The following is a 24,971-nucleotide window of genomic DNA, read 5'->3' as shown; positions in this document are numbered from 1 at the left end:
GTAATCACTCCAGTGCGGTAACAAGGAAAAAATAATTAAGATCATATGAAATCCATACACTCTTAAGTCGTTTTTCGTTTGCATTGATAACAGTCTCAGTCTCATAAACTCGCAAGGCGTTCCAAATAAGCGATTTCGGACTGATAAAAGGATTTATGATCATGGAGTATACATTGCGCATGTTACGATTTTAAGGAACGAAACTCCCCCTTAAGGCATGCATACACGCAAGCTTTGACGTTTTAATTTTGGTGAAAAAGTTAGATTTATTGGCGAGTAAACAAAATTTTACAATGCGATCAACTCTATAGTGAAAAAAAAAAAACAATTGGCTCCCTAGAAATCATTGAGATATAGAAATGAATTCATTAAATATTTTTGCGATGTTCGGTTGGTATCATACAAATATTTATTACTTAATTTTGATCTAAATTTTCAACTATAGAAGATAAGAACAGATAAACCAAAAATTAAAAACTTTACATTTATAGGTACCTTACATGTTTGGTAATGAGCAAAAAAGTTAGTAAACCATTAATTAAATATTACTATTAACGCGCAATAAACATTACAGTGTACCCCTTATATTTCATTAAAGTGTCAAAAGGGCCTTTACGTGTTGGCTTCGGCTCCCAAAGGTCCGGAACACCATTGTTCCGTGATGGGAAAGACATACAAAAATTAAATATTAAACGTTCATCATGTATATGGTGAGTTGGTAATTACTTTGTAAATAAAATGAAATGAATGCGCATTAAACATACTTGTTATAAAATAATATCCCACAAAGTTCATTTTTATCATAATAATTGCGTAATTTGTCAGCTCGATGGGTTCACGAGTACTTTCTGTTTAATATAACCATTTGTATGCTGTTATAAACTTCTACACGTATACTACAATCACTTTATGTAATTATAACATTAGTACATGATTTAGGGCCCGATTCGGATTTTGAAATAGACATCACCAAGATACGATAAAGATATGTTTAGGATCTAACCTGTCAAATTTGACATTTGCGCGATTCTGGAGATACTGTTGAACGATTTCCACAGGATATGACTTAGAGATCCAATTCACATCTAATAGATATCTTACTCTATCTAACGTAAAAGTGACATTGGTTGCCCGAATTGCGCTGCAAAAGAGAACTAGTTGATATCTAAACTATAACGTATCTAGAATGGATCTAATACGCGTCATCTCTTGTGAATATCTTGAAGTTCGAATACAGCAGTTAGGCAGTTTTTGTGGCTTTATATATAAAATCTCTAACTGTCTGATGATACATAATTTTATTTCGACGTAAGTAATTGGACATGTAGGAGACAGTAAAAGTTATAAAAAATATAATATACGTATACCTCTTGAGGGATCTACGGTATAAATTTCAGTACAGAATTCCTGCTCCGTCTTCGCATTCGAACGCTTTGATATGTCGTCTCGTGCCTCTGACTCTTATGGAGACCGCTCTTATTAAAGAAATTTAGACTAACATAAGCCAGAAAATTATTTGTGAATATGCCTTTCCCCATTTCTAACTGTCTGATTATTTTATATTTCTCCAATAATTACATCTCATGTCTCGCTTTTATATACGAAAAGAAACCAAACTATTGGCGTGATTCAAAAACGCTCTACAAGCCTCAATTAGTCTTAAATTTTCTTAATCTGTCATTTCGGCTTATTTGTAAGAAAGCGAAAGGGATAACACATAAATTAACTAATTGGGGCTTGTTAAGTTTTATGAATAAAGGGGTAGTTCGCCGCGCCGTGAAGAGTTGGGTTTACTGCTGGAACGTTTTAACCGCGCTCCCCGGTATCACGTTTTGCTAACCCTTTTTGAAAATTTGCTGTACATTGTAGCGGTCCTGAATTTCTGCCAGATAGTTGTAAAAAGCATCATAATAATATACTGGTACTTTTACAAAATGTGTCCCCGAAAGTCATTCGGGTCGAACGCTCAAATACCTAATGATTATGAATCCTCATTAAAAAAACCATAAAAATTGCCAACATGTCGATTGCCGGCCGATTGTGATAAAAATGGGCAACCAAAGCGGGAGCAAGAAACTAATATATGAAACATATTCCATATATTTTTTATTTTGTACTACAGGCAAATGACCCGCAATCCCAAAGAAATAAACGTTCATTGTCATTGTCGTTACACTTCTGCACTAATATATTTCTGCGGAGTGACATTAGAGGCTTTGTATAGTATTTACCGCGGAAAGTAGTTTTGATTAATGTTTCCTTTTGTTGCCCTAAATATGTTGCCTGTTTTATTATTCGACCATGGACATGGACACGTTACATATCCATTAGTTGAAATTAGAAGATAGCCACAAACTATGTTAGTAACTGTGTGTATATTATTAAGTGTTCTTCATTTAATTTAGATTTAGATTTAGATATTTATTCTCATAATATTAAATTACTTACATTATAAATTATGCTAGACTAATCTACATGAACTATGTTATGATCGTCATTCATATTTACATAATATTATTTAATAGATACAAATTAAAAAAATGTCTTACAATAATTAATCTTATGTCAACTATTTATCCATTATATATAAATTAATTAATTTAATTATTTATTTTATATGAATTATGTATATATCTTTTTTATGCTTGGTTTACATGGTAAAATGTGCTAATAATCTTCGGCATACAATCTTGCTTTATTAAAATACATTAGCTAATTTAAATACAATGTCATGAGATTAAATATGGGCAGTTGATATCGCCCTGCCTAAAAAAACAAAACGACAATGAAACCTTTGTCAAATAAAATACCTACGAAAATATACATGTAATTAATACAATTACAATTAGTAACCCAAACTAACTGAAAAGTACTCCTGAAGATTCCAGTCTGTAAATAAGAATAGAGACGTGTAAATAGTATTGTTATTTATACAGGATTTTGATGAGTTTCCACTTCTGAACACATTCGCAAACTAACTCTGGAATTATTCTTATTAGGTTTACATTTATTTACCTAAATTATAACTATTTCAGCTCCTTTATAAGTAATTACATTAAATATACGTACTTTATATGGTTTGTATGATTTTGGCTACTTAGCTGGCAGAGAATTATAATGTTTAAGAACCGGAGTTATGTAGTGTTACGTATTTATTATTTAATCGAAGTAATCGTATGTTAATGAAACCTTTTGATGCTAGTTGCCCTTGACCTTGTAGATACTTACAGAAAAGAATATTTAAGTAGGTACCTACTTTAATGTGCCATTAATTAAGAGGCGTAAGGTGCAGGGGAGGACTATTTCGACTGCGGGATAATTTCAACTAATCGAAATATCTTCCATGTTTTACATTATTAACTAGAGTGCCATATATGTCCAGATAGCGAAAAATATGTGTTGTGTGTGACTCTAGTTAATAATGTAAAACATGGAAGATATTTCGATTAGTTGGAATTACCCCGCAGTCGAAATCGGCCCCCTGCACCTTACATACTTCGGTTTTGTTTTGATCTGGCTACAGCTCATTACAAATAAGAAGAAAAGGATATGCTTAAAGAAGACAAGAATAATCTATAAATAAGCATATGTATCCATATTCGAAACGCATTGTACTTATTTATGAAATATTCTGCAATACGGTATGTATGTAATGGTATCGATCGGGTTCTGGTCAAGGGAATCATAATATTTTTTTGTATCCTTTAAAACTTTCTTATACTTAGTGGAAGAAAAAGTGGATAAAGTGGTAGCATAGAAATCATCAATAAGTGACGGGTAACTTTATATTATGAATTTTTACCAATAAATAAAATAATACAAAATGTTACAAAACTCTTTGCTCACTGTTACCTACTATTTTTGGTTTATCTAAACGATGATTCACGCAACGGATTTTAAAAATGTTGTAAATTCCATAAGTTGCTTCACTTACATAATATTTCTGTCTGTTGTTATCTATTTGTAATTAATATATGTTCTTTTCCGTATTTCTTTTATGCACCCACCCACAGCAGCAGCTTGAACCCACTAACATCAAAGAAAATGAGGGTCTAAAACCTGAGCGATTATTATTGTCTCACAACTTTATAAAGATAAATTTCGCCTCAGACTTCGGTTTCTATGATAAATTACTTACGTTTACGTAAATGTGTAGTCGGATTGAGTTCCTAAGTTCGCCCACCGTTTGTAAAGTTTTAATTATTCTTCAGAATGAGTAGGAAAAGTATATTGTTCACAGTTCCTGGCGAAGTAAGGTTATAAGGAACGAACCAACACACGTTAGTTCGTACAGTAGGATGTCTTTTTATCAATTCAGAAAAGATGAGCCTTGTTCTATAAAAATTCAAGATATTATTGGTTATAAATTTTAACCAACGTTTTTTTCTAAATTCGAATAAAAAAAGCTAGGAGTGCTGTAATATAATGGAAATATTCTAGGAAACGGCAAATAAAAAAACTAAATATTATTATAAGTAGTAAACTGAAATGAATATTGTATATATTTTCTATGAAAATGTTTGTACATTCCTGTAATAACATACTCAAGCAAAGTGAGAAAGATAGGCTAGGTTATAAGGAATTAGGAAAATTAGTCAGGACAAAGCCACGCTCTGAGACACTCAAGTTGGGTAATGAAACTTGTCAGACTATCTTAGTCTTGCACGAGCGGGATCTTGTAAGATTTTGCCTTTACCATTTTCTTCCTGTTAATGTGTTGCTGGAACTTGGGAAATGCTTTCAATTAAATTTTATTGTTAAATATGGTATTGCCAAAACAGATGGGTTAAAATAGCAGATAGATTGTGCAACAGGATCATAAAATTATATTTTTTTATCAGAATAATACAGGGGACGGTTTGACAACGCCAAATATTGTAATGAATGACGTACAAGAGGTTTGACGTGTAGTATTTTATTGTAGCTAATCAAATTTTTCGCACTCACAACTTTTTTGTAATAGCGGAAAATTTTGTATTGGATAATTAAAAACCGAGGATGGGGTATATTTATAGACAAGGGATAACTGTCAGTGTAATATTATCTGGACCGTTTTTGGAAGCCGTGTTTATACCGAGAGTTTATTCTGTATATTCCGTAGCTGTACGTGAGATAACATTTATCCATAATTTTATCCAGAGATAAAATGCCTCGTGAAAATAGATGGTTGAATGTGCCTATAGTTTAAATTATATACGGGAGGGATCGCTGGAAGTAGGAAATTAGTTGAGAGTAGGCCGACTTCGGGAACCGTGTTAAGTAATTAAGCTTGACAGGCCGTCTTAGGTTGAACTCAGGGCGCTAATCATGTAACCAACTTCCCTGTTGTTGCTTTCTACAGGTGGAATTAGGGCAAGATATGTTTACAGAAACGGTCTTAAAAGTTGTACACATTTCGACTCACAAATTAAATAATCAATGATATTTATAAGTACATATATTATATGTAACACATCTCACTTTTCAAAAAACTAAGCACAGAGAAAAAAAACATATCAGAATGTAACACCTAAAATGATTATTTATATTTAAGTGTGCCATTCAACATCTCAGGGATACTTTGAAATTCAAGACAACTGACCCCTTCATTGCAGGTTAAGGCAAACTATTTAGGAGACTTAATTAAATATTTAAAAAAGTAATCATATTATCCGGTCAACAGTTAACGCCATCTTAAAGTAACAACATAAAGCACAAATACACAGTCCAATTTATGGTAGGTGGAGGCGAGGGAAACGATCTAAATGTATCAAAAAGTGTCCGTCAAAAACCTTAAATAGGTGGCGCTACAATACCTAAAATACTTGATAAAAAATTTCAAATCATTGACAGCGCCCTTAAGTCCCTTAACGCCCTTCACTCCGTCAATAACGTTCTTAGCTACTCTAGCGCTACTCTGAAGAGATTTGGAACTATTATTTACAGCTGACTGCTGGATACTTTTACAACTGTTCTACCATAAGAGATTTCACTTTTTTTACTCTATACTTCATGGTGTAATAGGTTATTAAAAATGATTCCTTTTCCAAAGGTCAGTACTATCGATACGCAATTCTAAACGTCAACAAGGGAATCAAAACGATCCAGCTGGATCAACACTTGACGTGACAGATGGACAAGGGCGTAATGCTTTTCCGGCCCGAGCAAAAAGTCGTGTCATGACTTGTTCCCATTGTTTTGTTCTCTTCGTTCCTTTACTACGGTCGTTATGGCTCTGTTTTGTTACTAAGAGGACCATTTAATTCCAGGTTTATTGTCATTGCACTCCTGAAAGGAAATAAATCCTTTACGGACGTTGTGTCCCCCATAAATACAGCCCTCACATAATTCAAACAAAATATATAAAAGAAACGGGACAAATAGGATTTCCTGACATAAACAAATATAAGGCAATAAAAGATTGTACAGCTGTAAGCTGCGTCTGTAGAAACCATCGCCCACACTGTTAACTCTACAATGGTGGACCATATCCCTTTTGTAATAAGGTCCACCGATGTACAGTTAGGAGTGTTGCGGTTTGTACAAATTGTCTAAATTGTACAAACTTACTTGCTAAGTACTTTGCTAATTAGAAATTAGTTTGCCATTTTTTTAGCCCGTCAAGGTAATAAGAAATGTATTAATAAGTCTAATGAGAAATTCCAGTAAAATTCCGACTTTAGCAGTGTTAAGTAAGGTTAATTTGGCTTTGGCTACGGTACTCTGTGCTGACAAATCGTGGCTATTTATTACCGACCAAGTTCCCTGCAACCGTTACAAGCGAGGGTCATAATCTTCTCGATAGGGTCAAGAGCATGCGAGATCAAATATAAATTAGTTATGTTTATGTTTTGTATAATTTTATTACCCTATTAAATAAATGATGTTGGAAGGGATGTATAAAATCCATAAAGGTTAGCTTAAAATCTAACGGTAACGGAAATTAAAAATCTGAATCTTTCCTTATGTGGAATTGCGAAGAAAAGACCTACTAAATTGATTACCTATTCTTGTAACCTGACTTCAAACTTTTTAGCGCATTTAAAAGGGATACCTAATATTTTATTTTATCCATTTAAAAGTCTGTTTTAGGTAGGTAATAATGCAATTTAATTCCAATTGACAATATCAATTCGGCAAATATATAAATACAATACGATTAATACGATAATTGGCTTAATTAATAAATAGATATGTAATATATATTTTAGTGGTTAATCTGCAGTTTTATATGGCGCAAATAACATTAATATATGTAGTGGTCACATACACACTATAATTATTATTATTCTTGTAATCCCTCAACTAATGAAAACGCACTGGGGTCTTACCTGATAAAGGTAATAAAGGACTAAACTTATCATATTTTCATTTTGGTTATTTTTTTGTGTCCGTACTGTATCCGAGCGTATAGAAACACACTTTCTATAAATAATTTTAAATTCGTAAGTCGTTGGTATTATCATAACATATACCTACCTAACACATCACAACTAAACCAGATTCCAGTTTCACAACACGTACAGAATGGGGCAATAATTTGTGGGCGCAACTAAGTTTCAAGTTCAACAGTTTTAGGTGTCGGGTCGCAAAGTTCAAAGGGGCAGACCCTGGCCGGTTGTTACAACCTGCACGCTAATAGAAAACTTTGAATCTTATTGTCTAAGTAATACGAGCGGCGCTAGTATTGCCTCTAGACCGTACTAAATATTGAAACTTATGGGTTATACGTCGAGGAAGGAACGTTTAGGTATTTAACCGCTACCTACTTTAAGAGGCTATAACCAGTCTATGATTTCGCTCACGTGTAGTGCAAGTCTGATCTCTTCAGTAATTATGAAAACATTTCGATTGGACCTCTCTGCCTAAAATTAAGAATTTTAATGCGCGCGAGATGCCCTGCAATAACGTTAACTTACATTTGCTCTAGTTTAAATGAAATTAGGTAAAAAAGTAGATGAGCTATTTTTTTTAATTCTAACATGAGCAGGATCAATCAAAGGATTAAGATAGAGCTAAGTTTCTACTTCCCCCCCCTCATCAAATAATCGCTTTTGGGCTTTCTAGCCCAAAAGCGATTATTTGATGAGGGGTCTTGCTTTACTGATCAACCATAGCGTAATAGGTACATGGGTAGGGTAGGTGGTCGTTGTTTGGTCAATGGTAGTGGGTGCGGGGGTAACTGGGTTTGCAAGTATATCGAAGATAAGAAAGTCACTCACTGGTCCAAGTGAGTTTGAAATCGAGTTTTATTTGTCACTTTCTACACGAATTTGTGAAATGATTCCTTCAAAATAACGCGTAACCGACGAAAGTACGACACTACGACACTACAATATAATAAGACGCAGAACAAATGAGACACGAAAATCGGATTGGAATATTCAGGAAAATTGTACCTCATGTCTCGTTACCGTGAAAATACTTGAAGACATTTTCAGCTCGGAAAAGTGGAGGTCTTTACGGGGTCTTTAAGGACCACGGTATAATAGAAGATTATATAAAAAAACTAATTATAGCTAGCATTATGTGATGAATATTGTACTAAATAACAATGTGTTTAGTTATATATATTATAATTACAAGTTTAGGTAAAGTTGTACTACAAAAAGTAAGAAGTTAACCTAATATATAAGTAGAATACAAGAACTCTAACTTAGCTTAATGTGGTCTTCGATTACCGCGATAGTTATTTATGAAATAAAATTATTTATTTGGCCTGTCGCCTTTTAAACACATTTAATGTAATCTTCTGATCCTAACTAGGTTTTGGTTTACTATTTCTTTAGGTACTTCGAAATATAACTAGTTAGTTAACACATAAATCTCACACAAAAATGTGATTGTTGTGACATGTCACCTGGTGTTGACAGTATGTTTCGCCTTTAGTTCCATTTAATGTAATGTCTAGAATTTGTTAATAACACCTTGTGGAGAAATTGTTTGCGACTTTTATGATTATCAAACGTCTGTTTTCATTCAAGTTTAATGCCACAATGTAATCGTGGAAATGGTTCTCACAACAACCGAATCTGTATGTAAAAGTTGGGTCCATATAATAATTAAAAATTCTGAACTTTTACCCCTTAGGGGTAATCGGAGTTGAGCCAAAAGTTGGAAACATTTTGTAGTTTAGTGGAGTGCCTTAATTCACATTTGGTTTGGTTCTAGCCTCAATCATGATAATGATATTAGTCTTCTAAGTTTAGAAGTACCTACGAAATAGGATCTCTGGGGTATCCAGAAAATGTAATGTCAAGAATGTATTCACGTGATTTTTTGGGTTGTCGACCCGACATAGTACAATATGTAACAAATAGAAAAACATCAGAAAAAAGTAAACAGCCACGTTTCAAGTGACTGTAAAAATATTATTTAATCCTGAATAAAAATGTACATTCTTTGGTAAAATAATATCTGATTCAGAAAGATTTTACGTGAAGAATAATTACTACATCTTATTATTTCGATTCTATTTTAAACATCTGAGCTACGGAAGCTTAGCAGAAGCGTATGTTTTTTTTTTCAAAACTGCTAACTTGGTTAAGAGCGGTCAGATCGGTGTTCCGATAGGTCATTCGAGTTTTGCCGGAAGCGGTGAATTTTTCCTTTAAAATAAAAATTAGTAGTACTAGGTAGTACTAGTACGCTATCGCTCGCAAACGGGTCTATATTGGGTCGCATAATAATTGATTGTCCTAATGTAATATTACGCATAAAACTCATTTCGCATAATTGTTATTGTGCTGAAACTAATAACATTTCTGAAAAATTATAAAACAAACCTAACCTAACCAACCCTATTCTACACAACCTATGCCAAATATTTTCGAAAAATACTCTTTGTTTCAGCTGGAGAAAAATTATGCGAAAAGAAAAAAAAGAAAGAAAAATTATGCGTAACATTACATTAGGACAATCAATTATTATGCGACGAGATCGGCACCCCTCGCAAACGCTAGGTACTTATACATGCTTGTACAAAATTGTTTCGGTTATGAATTTGGTCTGGATTTAATATGGATATGAGGTATCAGGAGGATAGGTGGAGGCCTATGTCCAGCAGTGGACGTCCTTTGGCTGATATGATGATGATGATGATAAGGTGTCATCAAAAGCGATATTTAACCCAAAACGTCACCTCTGACAAGTTTTTTACAATCACAATCAGAATACGCATGTTGTATTTGCTCGCACTCGCGCAAACTATGACGATAAACGGTCTGGCCTAATTGCCGCGAGCCTGAAGCGTAAACTTTGCGTTAAGCCGCGAGCTACGAGTTGTTGCGTACATTTTTAATCGCAGTTTGTAACTAATTCTACCCTTTATATGATAAAAAGGTATTCTATTGTTTTAGTAGTTATCTTGCGCCGTTATAAAACAAAGATTAACTACAAAAATCCTTGACGAAGATATATAAAACCGTACTAGGTGTTCGTACTAGACAAGATAGGCTTTTTGCTTTTCTCTATTATTGCAACTATTTACAGCAAATTGGTGCATTAATTAGTTGTGCATTAGTACACCTACGGGCCTAGCCAAGATGACAATGTATGGTAATGGTCACGTGATTTTTCGTAGCATCTCTCATCCCAATACATATTTATTACTTGTCGATGTACGATTGTCATCAAGGTAGGAATTCAAATAATTACTACATGAATAGGATTCCCAATTGTGAACAAATAAAATTACCCTTGAATATACATGTTATATTATTCACATTCTATTACAAATACAACAAATATAAATCGTTTATTGACCAAATATTTTTACAATTGACATCACAGATTGAACTTAGCAGAAAATTAGATTTTACAATTAAACTAATATCAATCGGCCCCAAACTAGGCGCAGCCTATCTCGGGAACCGGAAAAATAGATTTTACTGAGAGACTCTAACAAAACTGAATATGATGGCCGTTCTTTTCATTAATATGCCAGCCCAACATTTATGCGTCTCTCAAAAAGAATAAAAGTCTGCAAAGCCGACCCCTCATGTAATATTAACTTCACTTATTCACTAGTCCCATTCCAACGAGCATGTGACATGTGCCGCCGATAAAATGGCTGCTCTCAAGTATTCATTGGCACTTCATACCTAACCGCCAATCAGTAGGGTGAATCTCTCGAGGCGACCGGTAACTAGGTTGCTGGAAATCAGCGAGAATTACATTTGCAAATACGGTAAATTATGTGCAGGGCATCACTGGAGGCCAGCAGAATAACAATTAGGGTTTTTTTTGGGTGTATTGGTCCCAGAATATTTTTTGACACTTGTTCATGCTCACAAAATGTTCACGCAGATTAACGGAAAAATATCGAAAACAATCCCTAGGGAGATTTCATTGTATGTTACTAAGAAGATATAGCCTTATTTTTAGTTTAGTCTTTAACTGTTTCAATCGCAAAATTCTTTAATTGCAAATGTATGTATGCGGCATAACTTTACAGCATACATTTATCTTTTATAAAAGCAAATAAAAAACCAACATTTATTTATGTAGGTACATAAAAAGTAAACGATAAGTTTTGTTTTGTAGACATTGCACGCTAAAATACCTATGGCTACCCAAAGTACCCAAGCCACGAACTTTTAAAGCATGTTTTGTATTTCAAGCAGCACCTTGATATGCTATAACCAAAAATAGGTCAAGACACAAGAACTTTCAGATGACTTTGTGAAAATTGTTCCCGCGGCCATATTTTACGCTGCATGGTGAAATTGTTGTTATAGTTTGAACAGTTTCTTGCCGTGCGAGTTTGCACTCGTATGTATTATTCAAGCCCATCTCGACGCTATTGCACATAATAATTTAACAAATTTGCAAGCGTAATTTATATTCAGATACAGCTGGCTTAGTTTGCTTCTAATCTAAACTTCATGTTCTCATTCAATGTTGGGAATCTGAAAGTCGTATTCGTATTCTAAGTGAAACAATATTTAATACGAAAACACCTTACAATTTGATGAGGGTAACGGGAATTTTATATTTACTCATAAATAATGTATCGAAATTTCATTGATCTAGTTTAAATAGTATGTTGTCATCAATCATCATTGTTCAAAGGCATGCAAGACGTGTCCAAAATCATCATTCCTGTCTTTTATAAATGCGTCTGTATAACACGTTTCCTAATTTACAATTACTAAATATTTAAAGCTCTGAATATTAAACGATAAAATCTGTTTAAAGAAACTCAAATGGCGCTGTGAACGCTAACTTTGCACATTATTTTTTATCTTCCGTGTGATTAATGCAAAGTTAAACAAGCCGATACAGCAGATACGGTAAATTCTGAGACTCACAGGCAGGGGTAGCTGCTAGTTGCTATTACCGGGTTGAGATTTAACAATTTGTTACGGTTATGATTTGATCTTATTTTGATACGATCTAAAAGATCGCTCATGCTGATTGATGCATGCGAAATGAAGTGAAAGTCGTGGGTGAGATGTACGCCAATCACCAAGATCATAGTCTAATAAAACATGGTCTTCTCTTCCCAGAGTGACACAAGCCTACGTCACAATAACATTGCCGCTTTGTATAGCGCTATCGCATATTATCATATAGCGCTGTCGCATGATGACATAGGCTTATTAGGCTTGTGTCAGTCAGGTGACCTAGAAAAGACGGGAAGAGAGTACCAGGCGGAGTATATTATTATACCATGACCAAGATGATCGACAAGGTCGTATTAAAAACAGTTCAAAACTATAACTAGTTGTTAAATCTGAATTGGGCTCTCGGTTCAATTCTGAAGCTCACAAGGGAAGCTGCTACTTGCTATTAGGTACCTACCGTGGTAAAAATGTATGTTGTTCTGACGTCATAGATTGACGGGCTCTGTTTTCTAAACTGCAGTCAGTATGTCGATATAGTTTGCTTATGCAACTAAAATTATTTTTGACGTTTTTTTTTCCACAATATATGAATGACAATCATCATAAGTTCAAAAATTTGCGCGTATATTTACGTGTTGTACGAGTTATGACAGTTACGTGTAAAGCTATTCACTGAGTAAACTGACCACTTTGCTATGTTCAGTTCCTTATGATATAACGTCCATGTAGATATTTTCGTTACAAAATATAAAAGCAAATTAAACTTATTCAGGCAGGCTTACGTTATACAAATAGTTAAGCAGTCTAGTATAATAACGTATTTAAATAATAATTAATAATATTTTGCCTGAGAACGAAAAAATAACTAATTTAAGAGTGTACTGTAATTTGTACTTAAATATAACGCGTAATTTGCTTGAGTTGAATGGCTTTAATGTACAAGATACGAAGAGACTGACTAGTGATTTTAAAACGACAACGATTGATTACTGACTATTGAAAAAGTTAATCTTTTTAAAATTCTCCCCATACAGTTTTCCAATAAAGTAACTACCTACTTATCAAACTTTTCAGAATATCAGCGAAACCATTCAAACAAATATAGAAACGATTCCCTCTTTTTTGTGCCAACAACATAAATGTATTGAAAACATTTTTATGCGGCCCCGCGGCCAGAATTTATTCCAGAGTGCTTAGCAATCTAAACACGAACCGACGTTCCCAACTAACGAATATTTACATGAAAGAAAACATTGCTTCATTGCCTCTACAATGAACTGCCAAAATAGTCTTGAATTCAGTTTTACAGATACATTCACATTTTTTTTCTGTAATAAGTAGCATTCATTTTAGGGCTATTGTGTTTGCAGTTTGTAAATTGTTATTTTGTTGTAGTATGAGAAATACATCTAAAATAACATTTGAAAGAAATTGAAGGGAAATAAGAAGTAAGAAGAAATAAGTAATAATAATAAGAAATATGGTTTAGGTTATAATAACCAACCAAAAACTGAATTGAATCAGAACTATCACATGACATACCTAACATGAAGTATTGATTATAAGCACAAAGTTGTAATAAGTGTACTTAGGTGTAACTAAATAATAGTTGAGTATTGAAACATAAATGTTTTATTAATTTAACTATTATCTAAACATATTTACTTCTACTTCACCCACTCGACAACCTTCAGAAATAAGTTAACAACAAATAAGTTAATCATGAACAACATTTGGGGTTACCTCATCGATTTTAAATATTAAGTAATTAATAGTTATCTTAAAACAACACTCAATTTTATTGTATTGATTAAAATTGGAAATTTATTCAACGATGAATAAGGTTGTTCTATTGATAGACGAAAGATTGGGTAGCCTATACAAAATTAACAGAGAACCGATGCAGATGGCAGGCGTTGGCAATGGAAATTGAACAGATGAATAGCTCTAATGGAATGAAGGCTGTTTTGCAGAGTTTTTGTGATGGAATTATTATTACTCTTGAGACATTGATTGATTGTGATTAGTTCGAACCGTTTGAAAATCTTGAATGGTGTAAGCAACTTATAGCCTAGTCGGTAGTGACCCTGCCTACGAAGCAGGAGGTCCCGGGTTCGAATCCTGGTAAGGGCATTTATTTGTATGTTCATCACACATATTTGTTCCTGAGTTATGGATGTTTTCTATGTATATAAGTATTTATATATATATATATATATATATATATCGACCTAGTCCCACAGTAAGCTCAATATGGCTTGTGTTGTGGGTAGTAGACGACGAGATATATATATATCGTCGTCTACTACCCACAACACAAGCCATATTGAGCTTACTGTGGGACTAGGTCGATCTGTGTAAAATTGTCCTATAATATTTATTTATTTATTTAGTATCAAAGGTAGCGCATCAGATTACGCGTTAACATAAAGTGATATATCACTTTTTGAACGCGAACTGTAAAGGTTTATCTCTATTTGGTAAAGTATTTCAGGGTGGCAGATATTTTTGGTGCGTTGTCTCATCTGCTACTATTGACGCTGACTGTACATATATTTTATTCTACAAGTATAACCTACCTTATCTATATTTTCTAGGACCATTTATTACATAGTAGGAAATTATTAACTAACATTTTGAAGACGGTTTGTTACGAATTTTGTTTAATCAGCATAACAAAGTCTCGGACAACCTGACATATTCTATCCACAGGCCTGTCATACTGCCTGTCATATTATAGTTACTATCATATGACTCAATATGTCTCAACTCTCGGTTGATCGATTCTGAGTTATGAAGCAAATATGCATTTTCAATTTAAATTTTCTGAGATTAGCAAGAGTAACATGAATATTCATGAAAAATCCACAACATCGAATAATGGCTTTCGTGGAACCAAGCCCGATATTACAAATATTAACATATTAACCTAATCCTGTTCTTTAATCGCTTGATATGCAACAGGCCCCACTTTATTTCCGAAATATTTATTAATATTTGCTTTGATATACTGTTTTAGTTGGATTACAAAGGTGGAACGCAAAAAAAGAACTATTTAAGTACTTATACAAAATATTAACAAAAAAACACTAAATATAATACCTACATATAGGTAAGCTGCCCTTTTAGTTAAACTCTGTTTTTGTATACCTATACCAGATATTTACAAAAATACATTATTTTTGTAATTTGTTAAACCCCAAAAAGGGCTCATGTTAAAAATGTATTTATTTACCCCACACGTCTGTTTTTGCATCACCAACTTACATATGTCTGCCAATTGAACTCAATCTGTCCAGTAACTAGATTTGGCTCAAATTGAATGTAACTGGAGGATGCACAGACAGACAGACACACGAGTAATAATTCTATAGGAAGTTTCGTTTTATTTCTTTCCGGTAAGGAACCATAAAAAGTTTATACAGTCACGCAGTAATCTCATCAATTACATGTCAGTCCACGTACAAAGTACGTATAGTTAAACAAACAACCGACTATAAGCATAATTCATAAGTTGTCTTCTAGAAATTTAATTTAGAGTCATTTACTCAAGTAGAAGTTTATTTAAAACAATAGACAGCTGTCATTAATTATTTTAGCTCTTGTTAACAACTCGGCCGAAAACAACGTTTTGTTTAAAATTTTAATTTTAAACCGTTTGTTGGACTGTTTCAGATAGTGAAATAAATTGTATTTAAACAAACGTAGTCCTCAAAATGAGTAATGATGATAATGCAACAGGAATTGAGGTTAAAATTGGTTGTTGGTTATTGTTGGGATAATTAAATAGGCAATGACGATCAAATCAATGATGACTTATTTTATGGCAATGGGATATAAGTTTTATATTTAATATGAACGATAAACTATTTATTTAATTATTGCACTGATACCATGCAATAGATTTCGGTCAAGTAAAATTTTAACTATCTCACGGTGTTTTGTTGTTTCAGAATGCTTCAATAACGCGTAAAATGTGCAATGCGCGGACAATAGCCCAGTGGCGAGTGAGTGTGATGTGAGCAGCATGCGGTGGCTGGCAATGGTGGCCGTGGTGATGGTGGCCGTGGCGGGAGTGGTGCGAGCGTGGGACTGCGTGTGCAACCCGAGCGAGTGTGAGGGCTTGGAGCCCAGTGGGTGCCCGGGGCAGGGCTACGTAGTGTGGGATCCATGTAGGTGAGTAAAAACGGTGATGTACGTATATTTTGAGCGTGTTGGTGATGTGGGTAGAAACCTCACAACGCACCACCGCTTCTGCATATAATTGCACACTCTTGACTCAGCTCTGGCGCTCAGCTGTTGTGTTTGGGACAGGGGAAATACCTTTGTGCAGCAACAACGCAACGTGGTCAAAGCATTGATGAGCGTTCTTCACTTGTTCGCATGTACCTATCTTCTTCTATTGCTATCGCACTTGATGAAGAACTAAAAATACAGAAGTTTATATTTTTGAACTCCGAAAAAAATGAATGCTCATACTGTTCGACTACGTATGGAATTGCAAACAGTAAGCAGTTGGCTAGCTGCTTAAGGGCTGACTACGCTGACAACGCGTAGTGGACAGCGGGTTGTTTTGTGGTTCATTCGCAGCTCGCATAGCTTGTATTATTTAGAGAAAATTCAATGATATTTTTGTTATTTATTTGATAATTGGAGTAGGTCAAATAGTATGAAAATTTGGGCCCACGAAAGATTCCATTCTTGCCCCTGCGTGCTCTGTTGTCGATTTTAGTGAGTTAGTGAGTCAACGTCGCAGCAGAATTGCCACAACAGAAATGCAGCTGCAGCTATTATCTGAACGTCACCTATTTATACTCTCATACATATTGGATTGTTTGGTCTTTTAAAGTGTCATAAATATATTGCTTAGAGTCTGTGCGGAAAGAGAAGAGTCGTGGAATGTATGAGGCCCAATACAATCCACGACTTCTCTTTCCGACAGTTTCTACCTAGTATATATTAATTAATTTCCAACTGGCATTATCAGAGATGATGGCAAGAGGCCCGATGGGGTGTCTTTAGTTCCTTGGAGCTTGGGACGGATGTTAGTGTGGGATGCTACCTGCGTAGACACACTGGCACCGTCCCACCTCCAACGGACTACTGTAAAAGCGGGCGGAGCGGCGGAAAGCGCCGAAATTCTAAAACGTAACAAATATAAGAGCCTCGGTAGAGAGTACCATTTTGTACCATTTGGAGTTGAAACTCTAGGTCCATGGGGTCCCAGCGCGCATAAGTTGTTCGCAGAAATCGCGAAGCGTCTGGTTGACGTAACTGGTAACCGAAGAGCTGGCGGCTACCTCGCACAACGTATCAGCATTGCGATACAGCGAGGAAATGCCGCCAGCATCCTTGGTACAATGCCTCAAGGGCCTATTTTATTTAGATTTAAGCTAGTTATTAATTTCGTTTAGTAGTACCACTGTATATATATTGTATGTAAATAAATAAATAAAAAAAATTCCAATTCAATTCAATTAATTTTACTTTTTTCCTGTCTATCTCGGGGCTAAGTATTAAGTAGGATAATTTGTCAGCTGTAGACATTTTACTTCGAGTCTCCGACAAAAGTAGACGACGCGAGCACTTAGATAAATCAAATTCCATTAATTTAAAGCTACGCATGTACCCAATGCGTCTTCAGTTCCGCATCGCACGCGTAGATTGCTTCGCCAGTGATGGATTTCAGAAGTTTTATAAAGATTTGATGCGCAGCTATGAACGCAGCTGGATTCCATGTGATGCAGACACAGTAAATTTACTTTAAATCAAATCTATACATATAATAAAGCTGAAGACGGTCGAAAGTCTGTACATGGAAGATATTTGAAAAAAAGTTGGCTGGGGATACTTAGAATCGATAACAGAACATGTTCCAAAAGTTTTTAGAATTTTTGTCTGTTTGTCTGTTTATCTGTTTATCTGTTTGTCTGTTTATTTGAACGCGCATCACGTGAAAACGGCTGAACGGATTTTGATGAAAACTTTACTAATCTGTCGAGAAAATCCCCGGCCAGGTTATAGGCTATAAAAATTCAACCCCTAAAAGGGGGGGTAGCCACAACACTCGATTGACTTAAGTTTGCCCCTGAATCTTATGGCGCTACTTAGGAAGGAGGGGCAAACTTTTTTCAAATATGTGCTACCACTATTGAGTACCCTGGTAAACTAACAGATGGAGCTGAATTTAATACGTTGTGACATAAATAAGCCACCGAGGAAAGATTTTGCCAAATTAACTCTAAGTTTAGAAGACACGGATATCAACAAAAATAATTGAATAATTACTTATCTTGATTTAATAAATTAATAATATATCGAAAAATTTTCGCGCTCGCTTCGCTCGCGTTTTCTATTACTTTCTAAGATATGGCGACTGCAGCAGCATTACTCTGTTGCAACGTTACTGCAGTAGCACTGTCAATTTTCGTGATAAAATGATGTGACTGATTTCCATACTAAAAGTAAAAATGTACAACTGTCTATCAAATTGTGTTTTTATATCGAAATATTTTCGCGCTCGCTTCGCTCGCGTTTTTAATCACTTCCTAATATATGGCGACTGCAGCAGCATTACTCTGTTGCAACGTTACTGCTGCAGCACTGTCAATTTCCGGATAAAATGATGTGACTGATTTCCATACTAAAAGTAAAAATGTACAACTGTCTATCAAATTGCGTTTTTATATCAAAAAATTTTCGCGCTCGCTTCGCTCGCTTTTTCAATAACTTTCTAAGATATGGCGACTGCAGCAGCATTACTCTGTTGCAACGTTACTGCTGCAGTACTGTCAATTTTCGTGATAAAATGATGTGACTGATTTCCATACTAAAAGTAAAAATGTACAACTATCTATCAAATTGCGTTTTTATATCGAAAAAATTTCGCGCTCGCTTCGCTCGCGTTTTCGATCACTTTCTAAGATATGGCGACTGCAGCAGCATTACTCTGTTGCAACGTTACTGCTGCAGCACTGTCAATTTTCGTGATAAAATGATGTGACTGATTTCCATTCTAAAAGTAAAAATGTACAACTATCTATCAAATTGCGTTTTTATATCGAAAAATTTTCGCGCTCGCTTCGCTCGCATTTCAATTACTTTCTAAGATATGGCGACTGCAGCAGCATTACTCTGTTGCAACGTTGCTGCTGCAGCACTGTCAATTTTCGTGATAAAATGATGTGACTGATTTCCATACTAAAAGTAAAAATGTACAACTGTCTATCAAATTGCCTATTTATACTGAAAAAATTTCGCGCTCGCTTCGCTCGCGTTTTCGATCACTTTCTAAGATATGGCGATTGCAGCAGCATTACTCTGTTGCAACGTTACTGCTGTAGCACTGTCAACTTTCGTGATAAAATGATGTGACTGATTTCCATACTAAAAGTAAAAATGTACAGCTGTCTATCAAATTGCGTTTTAATATCGAAAAATTTTCGCGCTCGCTTCGCTCGCGTTTTTAATCACTTTCTAATATATGGCGACTGCAGCAGCATTACTCTGTTGCAACGTTACTGCTGCAGCACTGTCAATTTCCGGATAAAATGATGTGACTGATTTCCATACTAAAAGTAAAAATGTACAACTGTCTATCAAATTGCGTTTTAATATCGAAAAATTTTCGGGCTGGCTTCGCTCGCGTTTTTAATAACTTTCTAATATATAGCGACTGCAGCAGCATTACTCTGTTGCAACGTTACTGCTGCAGCACTGTCAATTTTCGTGATAAAATGATGTGACTGATTTCCATACTAAAAGTAAAAATGTACAACTGTCTATCAAATTGCGTTTTTATATCGAAACATTTTTCAAGTTCCGCCTCCAGGGGAGAGGGAGAGAAATTAGGATTAGAAATTAGCCGCTTACTGACACAGACCGAATTCCACGCGGGCGGAGCCGCGGGCACAGCTAGTAAAATAATAAAATAAAATAACGAATTTGCTGCCTAATTAGGGAATGCAAATCGGTTATTTTTTGTATGGAAATAACCGCGGTTTCGGTTAATAACCGATAATTTCCATACAAAAAATAACCGAAAATAACCGATTTGCATTCCCTATGCCTAATCCTAATACATGCATGATGCGATTCGTCCGATGCGTGTTATGTTGAACTGTGGATGTCTGGATTTCAAAGAGCTCCGGAAATGCTTAACTACACCTTTACTTCTACAAGGGCTATAAGCATAACTAATAGGCCTTTACGGCATAGGGTTGGTATTTCCCGCTGTTATTAAGTCAGCGAAAATTCATCGATACGAGTCGATTTCAATCTGCGATGTCCCGATAAAAATTTGCAAAATATTATATCTTATTTTCCGGCTTACATTTGATTGTCGCCTATTTATTGGTTAAGACTTAAGACGACTGACTGATCCACTTAACGCAATCTTGTCCACAAACTTCAAAAGTACGGAAGTCTAATGCTATTACTGAAGTTCCCCTGTGAAACTCGCTTCACCTTTTTCACCATTCATAAAATATAAACAAAGAACCGAAACGAGGTAATAAAAAAGTTTCATCGAATAATCGCTTTTGTTCTTCGCAAAGCAGTATTCAAATGAAGCCTTTTTAATTAATAGAAATGTTTGAAGGATTTTGTACTAAAGAATGCTTATATTAATAAAAAAACTTCCGTAATTTCTCTTATTTCGTCTATAAGATAGTAATAGCTGAGCAGTCAAATAACAAAATACAAGTTAAGCACATATTTGATTTTAACGTAATTATAACTTAGGAACATAATTTTTATCACACTTGTTTTGAAATTTGTCAAACTTAGGTTTTTAAAAAGTTATGACTTCGCACAATCGTCATAAAAAAAGACACTTGGGAGTGCCGAGGCGAATAGCGACTGTCACCAAATAGCATAGATCGCAGACGTTAGATTATTGACGTGATAACGTCTTAAATTTATAAATCAATGAACATCGGTGGCATGCACGAAAATGTGTCACGTTGTGGACATATCTCCATGGTACCTACCGTTGTGGACAGATCTCCATGGTAACGTTACGTAATGTAATGGTAATGTTTTCTTATGACGATAACGCAAAATTATCGTCCGTAAACCGACTTTACAAACAACCATATTTTTTTGTTGGAGTCTTATTGTAGTTCTTAAACATTCAACAATCCAGATGTAACGCCTATTCAGTGTGAAGTTAATATGAAATTGAATAATATAAAAGCTTTGCATACATTCCTTTGACGTGTTATATTATATGTGTAGTCCAGCTCCTTTTGGTCTCGATCTTACATTTTGGAAATGTTCAATCAACAAAGGAATGCATCAGGTTCTTGGGTTAAAAATCTTTTTGTTTTCCTGTGACATTACAAATATTACAATACTCTTTATATTGTTTACAGATGCTGCAAAGTATGTGCAAGAACGTTAGGAGAAGACTGCGGCGAGTTCAAAGGAACTTGCGAGCCCAAGCTACAGTGCATCGAGGGCACGTGCACCACGTGAAGCTGGGGCAAAATGGACCTTGTATTATATGTTCATAGAGTAGAAATTAAACATATCTCAAAAACTGTAGAATGTGAGGACCAGCTTCAGACCCAGACCAGGAAGCGTTGTCTCTAGTGACAATAAATTAGATAGTGTGAGGCGATCGTTTTGTACAAGGTGAGTCTATATAATATAACTATTTAAAATTCAGATGCACACCCAAAATATTAGACGAGATCTATGACAGCATTTTACTATCACTTGTAGTGCATCGCGAACATACTTATTTATTTTATGAGTACTGTACATTGTATCAAGACGGCCTCCTAGCCTTGTCGGTAGTCAGCCTAAGGGCATTTATTTGTGTTCAAAGACATATGTAACTTCGTATGTGTTTTATCATATATTCGTTCCTGAGTTATGAATGTTTTCTATATAAGTATAAAAGTATTTATACATAACTCTATATTATATATCGTTATCTAAAACCCACAACACAAGCCTTCTTGTGCTTAGGTACTGTGGGGCTAAGTCGAACTGTGCAAAATAGTCCTATAATATGATTTATTTGTTTAATAACGCTACTCTCATATTTTATTTTGTTAATCTTTTCATGCCCAATAAGTGTTAGAAAATTTATTTCGTTTACTTATCCTTATTAAATGCGAATATAAAGATGACTCGGATAAAATCCAAACTTGTAGTGCAACCAGTGCAGACCTACTACAAAATATGCTCCACCAGTTCGCTAGTACCTACGTTCACTTTGTGTGTCCAGTTCTGGAATAGGTACCTCGTTATTTCACCATTCAGGCGAATGAAAGGCTTTAATGCCAGGATCTGCTTTAGTGCCCGATGTACAGCTTCTATAAATTGCAGCTTGAATAGATGCCCTGGTTTAATTTAATTATTTTTTGTAAAAAAGTTCTGAGATAACATATGAAATTCTGAGGTTACATTGAAAATGTGTGTTTTATCAATCTTAACCTATTCTATCTGACACGTTTTTAAAACATTTACATACCTATTTATAATCACTAATATAGCATTCCGCCAAAATATCGCTTACGTGTCGTACATTTTTAATATTTCTAAAAGTGATATTATTAATAATAATAAGTAAGCTTTTTTTTGTCCTTACGTTAGGAAAATTGCCCGTTGCTAATACCGGCTAATATATATCTTTTTTGTTTTTCGTATAATGAATAGGTAATGGAAAATGTATGGAAACATATATGTATACTTATTTTAGTATTTCCTTTTGATGGTTGAATTAAATAAAGAGACGTGGGCCAATCTTAATAGGTACAAGATACGGGACATAGATAAATTAAATTTGTGCTGACAAAGTTACATTTTAAAGCCTACTTTTGATTTGATTTGAGCCTACATAACGAAAATTGGCTTCTTTGATTTGATATATTAAAACTGAAGACGAATTAGATGAAGGATACCCAATTACCCAGGTCGAATACTTATTTAAGTATGTACCTGTTTTTATAATAAAGCCAAGTTTTAGACTTCTATTTTTTTAATATTTCAGTTTATAACACCTATGTCAAATCTAGAGAAGATTTCATCAGGGAAAATATTTTTGTCCTGTTTTGACGCGTAGTATACGTACTTAAAAAGCGTTTTGCAACAGCAGCTTTAATCTAATCTGCCCTATGTACTGGTAGTTTAGATAAAACATGTTTTCTTTGATTACAGGTAACATCTCGATCAAGTGTATCCAGTATCGACATTAATTATTTAATCAGAAACTCGTCTTGTTCAAAACACGGACTCGGATTTACAGCTACAAGAGATAAGCTTGCCTCACGAATACCTTGTTCGTTCAAATATGCATTTTTTGGCATATTTCAATATGCTATGTAAACAGTTAGCCAAGGCTATACAGGCTATACATACAGTAAAGTATACCTACTGTACCCTATTCATTGTGTGTACATAATATGTCACCGGATCTGTATTGTCGGGTATTCTATAAAATCCCTAGACATAGAATAAAACGCCTAAAACGTTAAGGCAAAGTATGACATATATTTTTTATGACTAACTTTAATATATGACTAGGCATTTCGTGAAATACCTGGGAATAGTGTATGATGATAAGTGATACACAATAGGAGTTTATGTAACTGCTTCATAAAATAAGAGTGCAGCTTATAATAAGATCACACGAGTGTTTTAATACCTAATTATGTGCAGTTACATACACTGCATTATCTACGCAGATATTATACTCTCTATATATTCAGGAACCGTATGTTACAGCTATTGCGGCATTGATGCATTGATCACACATCACACTGTTTACAAATGACATTTCATTTCCAATAAATGTAATTTGAATCGTAGGTTTCATTGTAGCCCGTCGACTTCCATTTTACCGTGTCTGGCCATTGGTATAAATGTTTGAACAAGTCACAATGAGTTATTAGCCGATAACATGAGAGATTGAGTGGTAATAAAACAAAACTAGTGTATGTATATGGTTATTATTTACAGACTTGCAGTGTTTATTTTAATTTATCTAACTGTTGTATAGTTGCAGTATATTTTGTAAAAATAAAGTTACAACTAAATTGTAAAAGTGTATCTATTCTATCAATATTGGTGTGTGCTTCCAGGTTACTGTATAATTAAGAGTACGTTAAAACATTGTATGTATTGTAGTACCTAATCTCTCTTCTTGTAAATATGAATCTGATTAGCATTTTTATCTTGTATCTACTTAAACTTGTAAAGTTGAATAATAAGAAAATTATAATAAGAATGTTATAAGTAATATAATAAGTTACAATTGATTACTGTTTAACTGGCCTACGATTATTTTGTGAACTTGGACATTTTACTAAAATGTTTTATTTTTCTAACAATCTGAAACTTATAAATAAAATTATGAGTATCATTCGTTTTGATTAAGAAAGAAAAACTTATTTCCATTTTAATACGCTTTGTTTTTTCTTTGACGGAATCAATTGTGGGTAGCGTTGTTAGTACAAGTCATATTTTTTTATCAAGTACAAAGTAGGTTAATACATACCTACAATTTTGTTAAAACATTAACATTTATAAATCCAGGAAGAAGCTAAGCTGTATTCTTGATTGTGTACTTAGTTGAACTTCTACATTATCCGCCATTAAATATGCAATGGATAATACCTAAAATCATTCCTTGCT

At 34.4% G+C, this 24,971-nt stretch overlaps 1 protein-coding gene across 1 annotated transcript in view; it reads left to right on the top strand.

The window, feature by feature from the left end:
* Positions 1-21,956, top strand: part of LOC134799774 (insulin-like growth factor-binding protein 7) — a 37,787-nt gene extending 15,831 nt beyond the window's left edge. Inside the window, exons 2-3 of the mRNA XM_063772188.1 lie at positions 16,280-16,502; positions 21,701-21,956. Of these exons, the coding sequence (XP_063628258.1) occupies positions 16,354-16,502; positions 21,701-21,803 (252 nt within the window). The 5' untranslated portion in view covers positions 16,280-16,353 and the 3' untranslated portion in view covers positions 21,804-21,956. The remainder of the gene's footprint in view (positions 1-16,279; positions 16,503-21,700) is intronic.
* Positions 21,957-24,971: the final 3,015 nt, after the last annotated feature.

This window comes from Cydia splendana, chromosome 2 (assembly GCF_910591565.1).
Source record: "Cydia splendana chromosome 2, ilCydSple1.2, whole genome shotgun sequence".
Taxonomy (NCBI): domain Eukaryota; kingdom Metazoa; phylum Arthropoda; class Insecta; order Lepidoptera; family Tortricidae; genus Cydia; species Cydia splendana.
The sequence above is the reverse complement of the archived record's forward strand: the minus strand, read 5'-3'. Positions and strand labels throughout refer to the sequence as shown.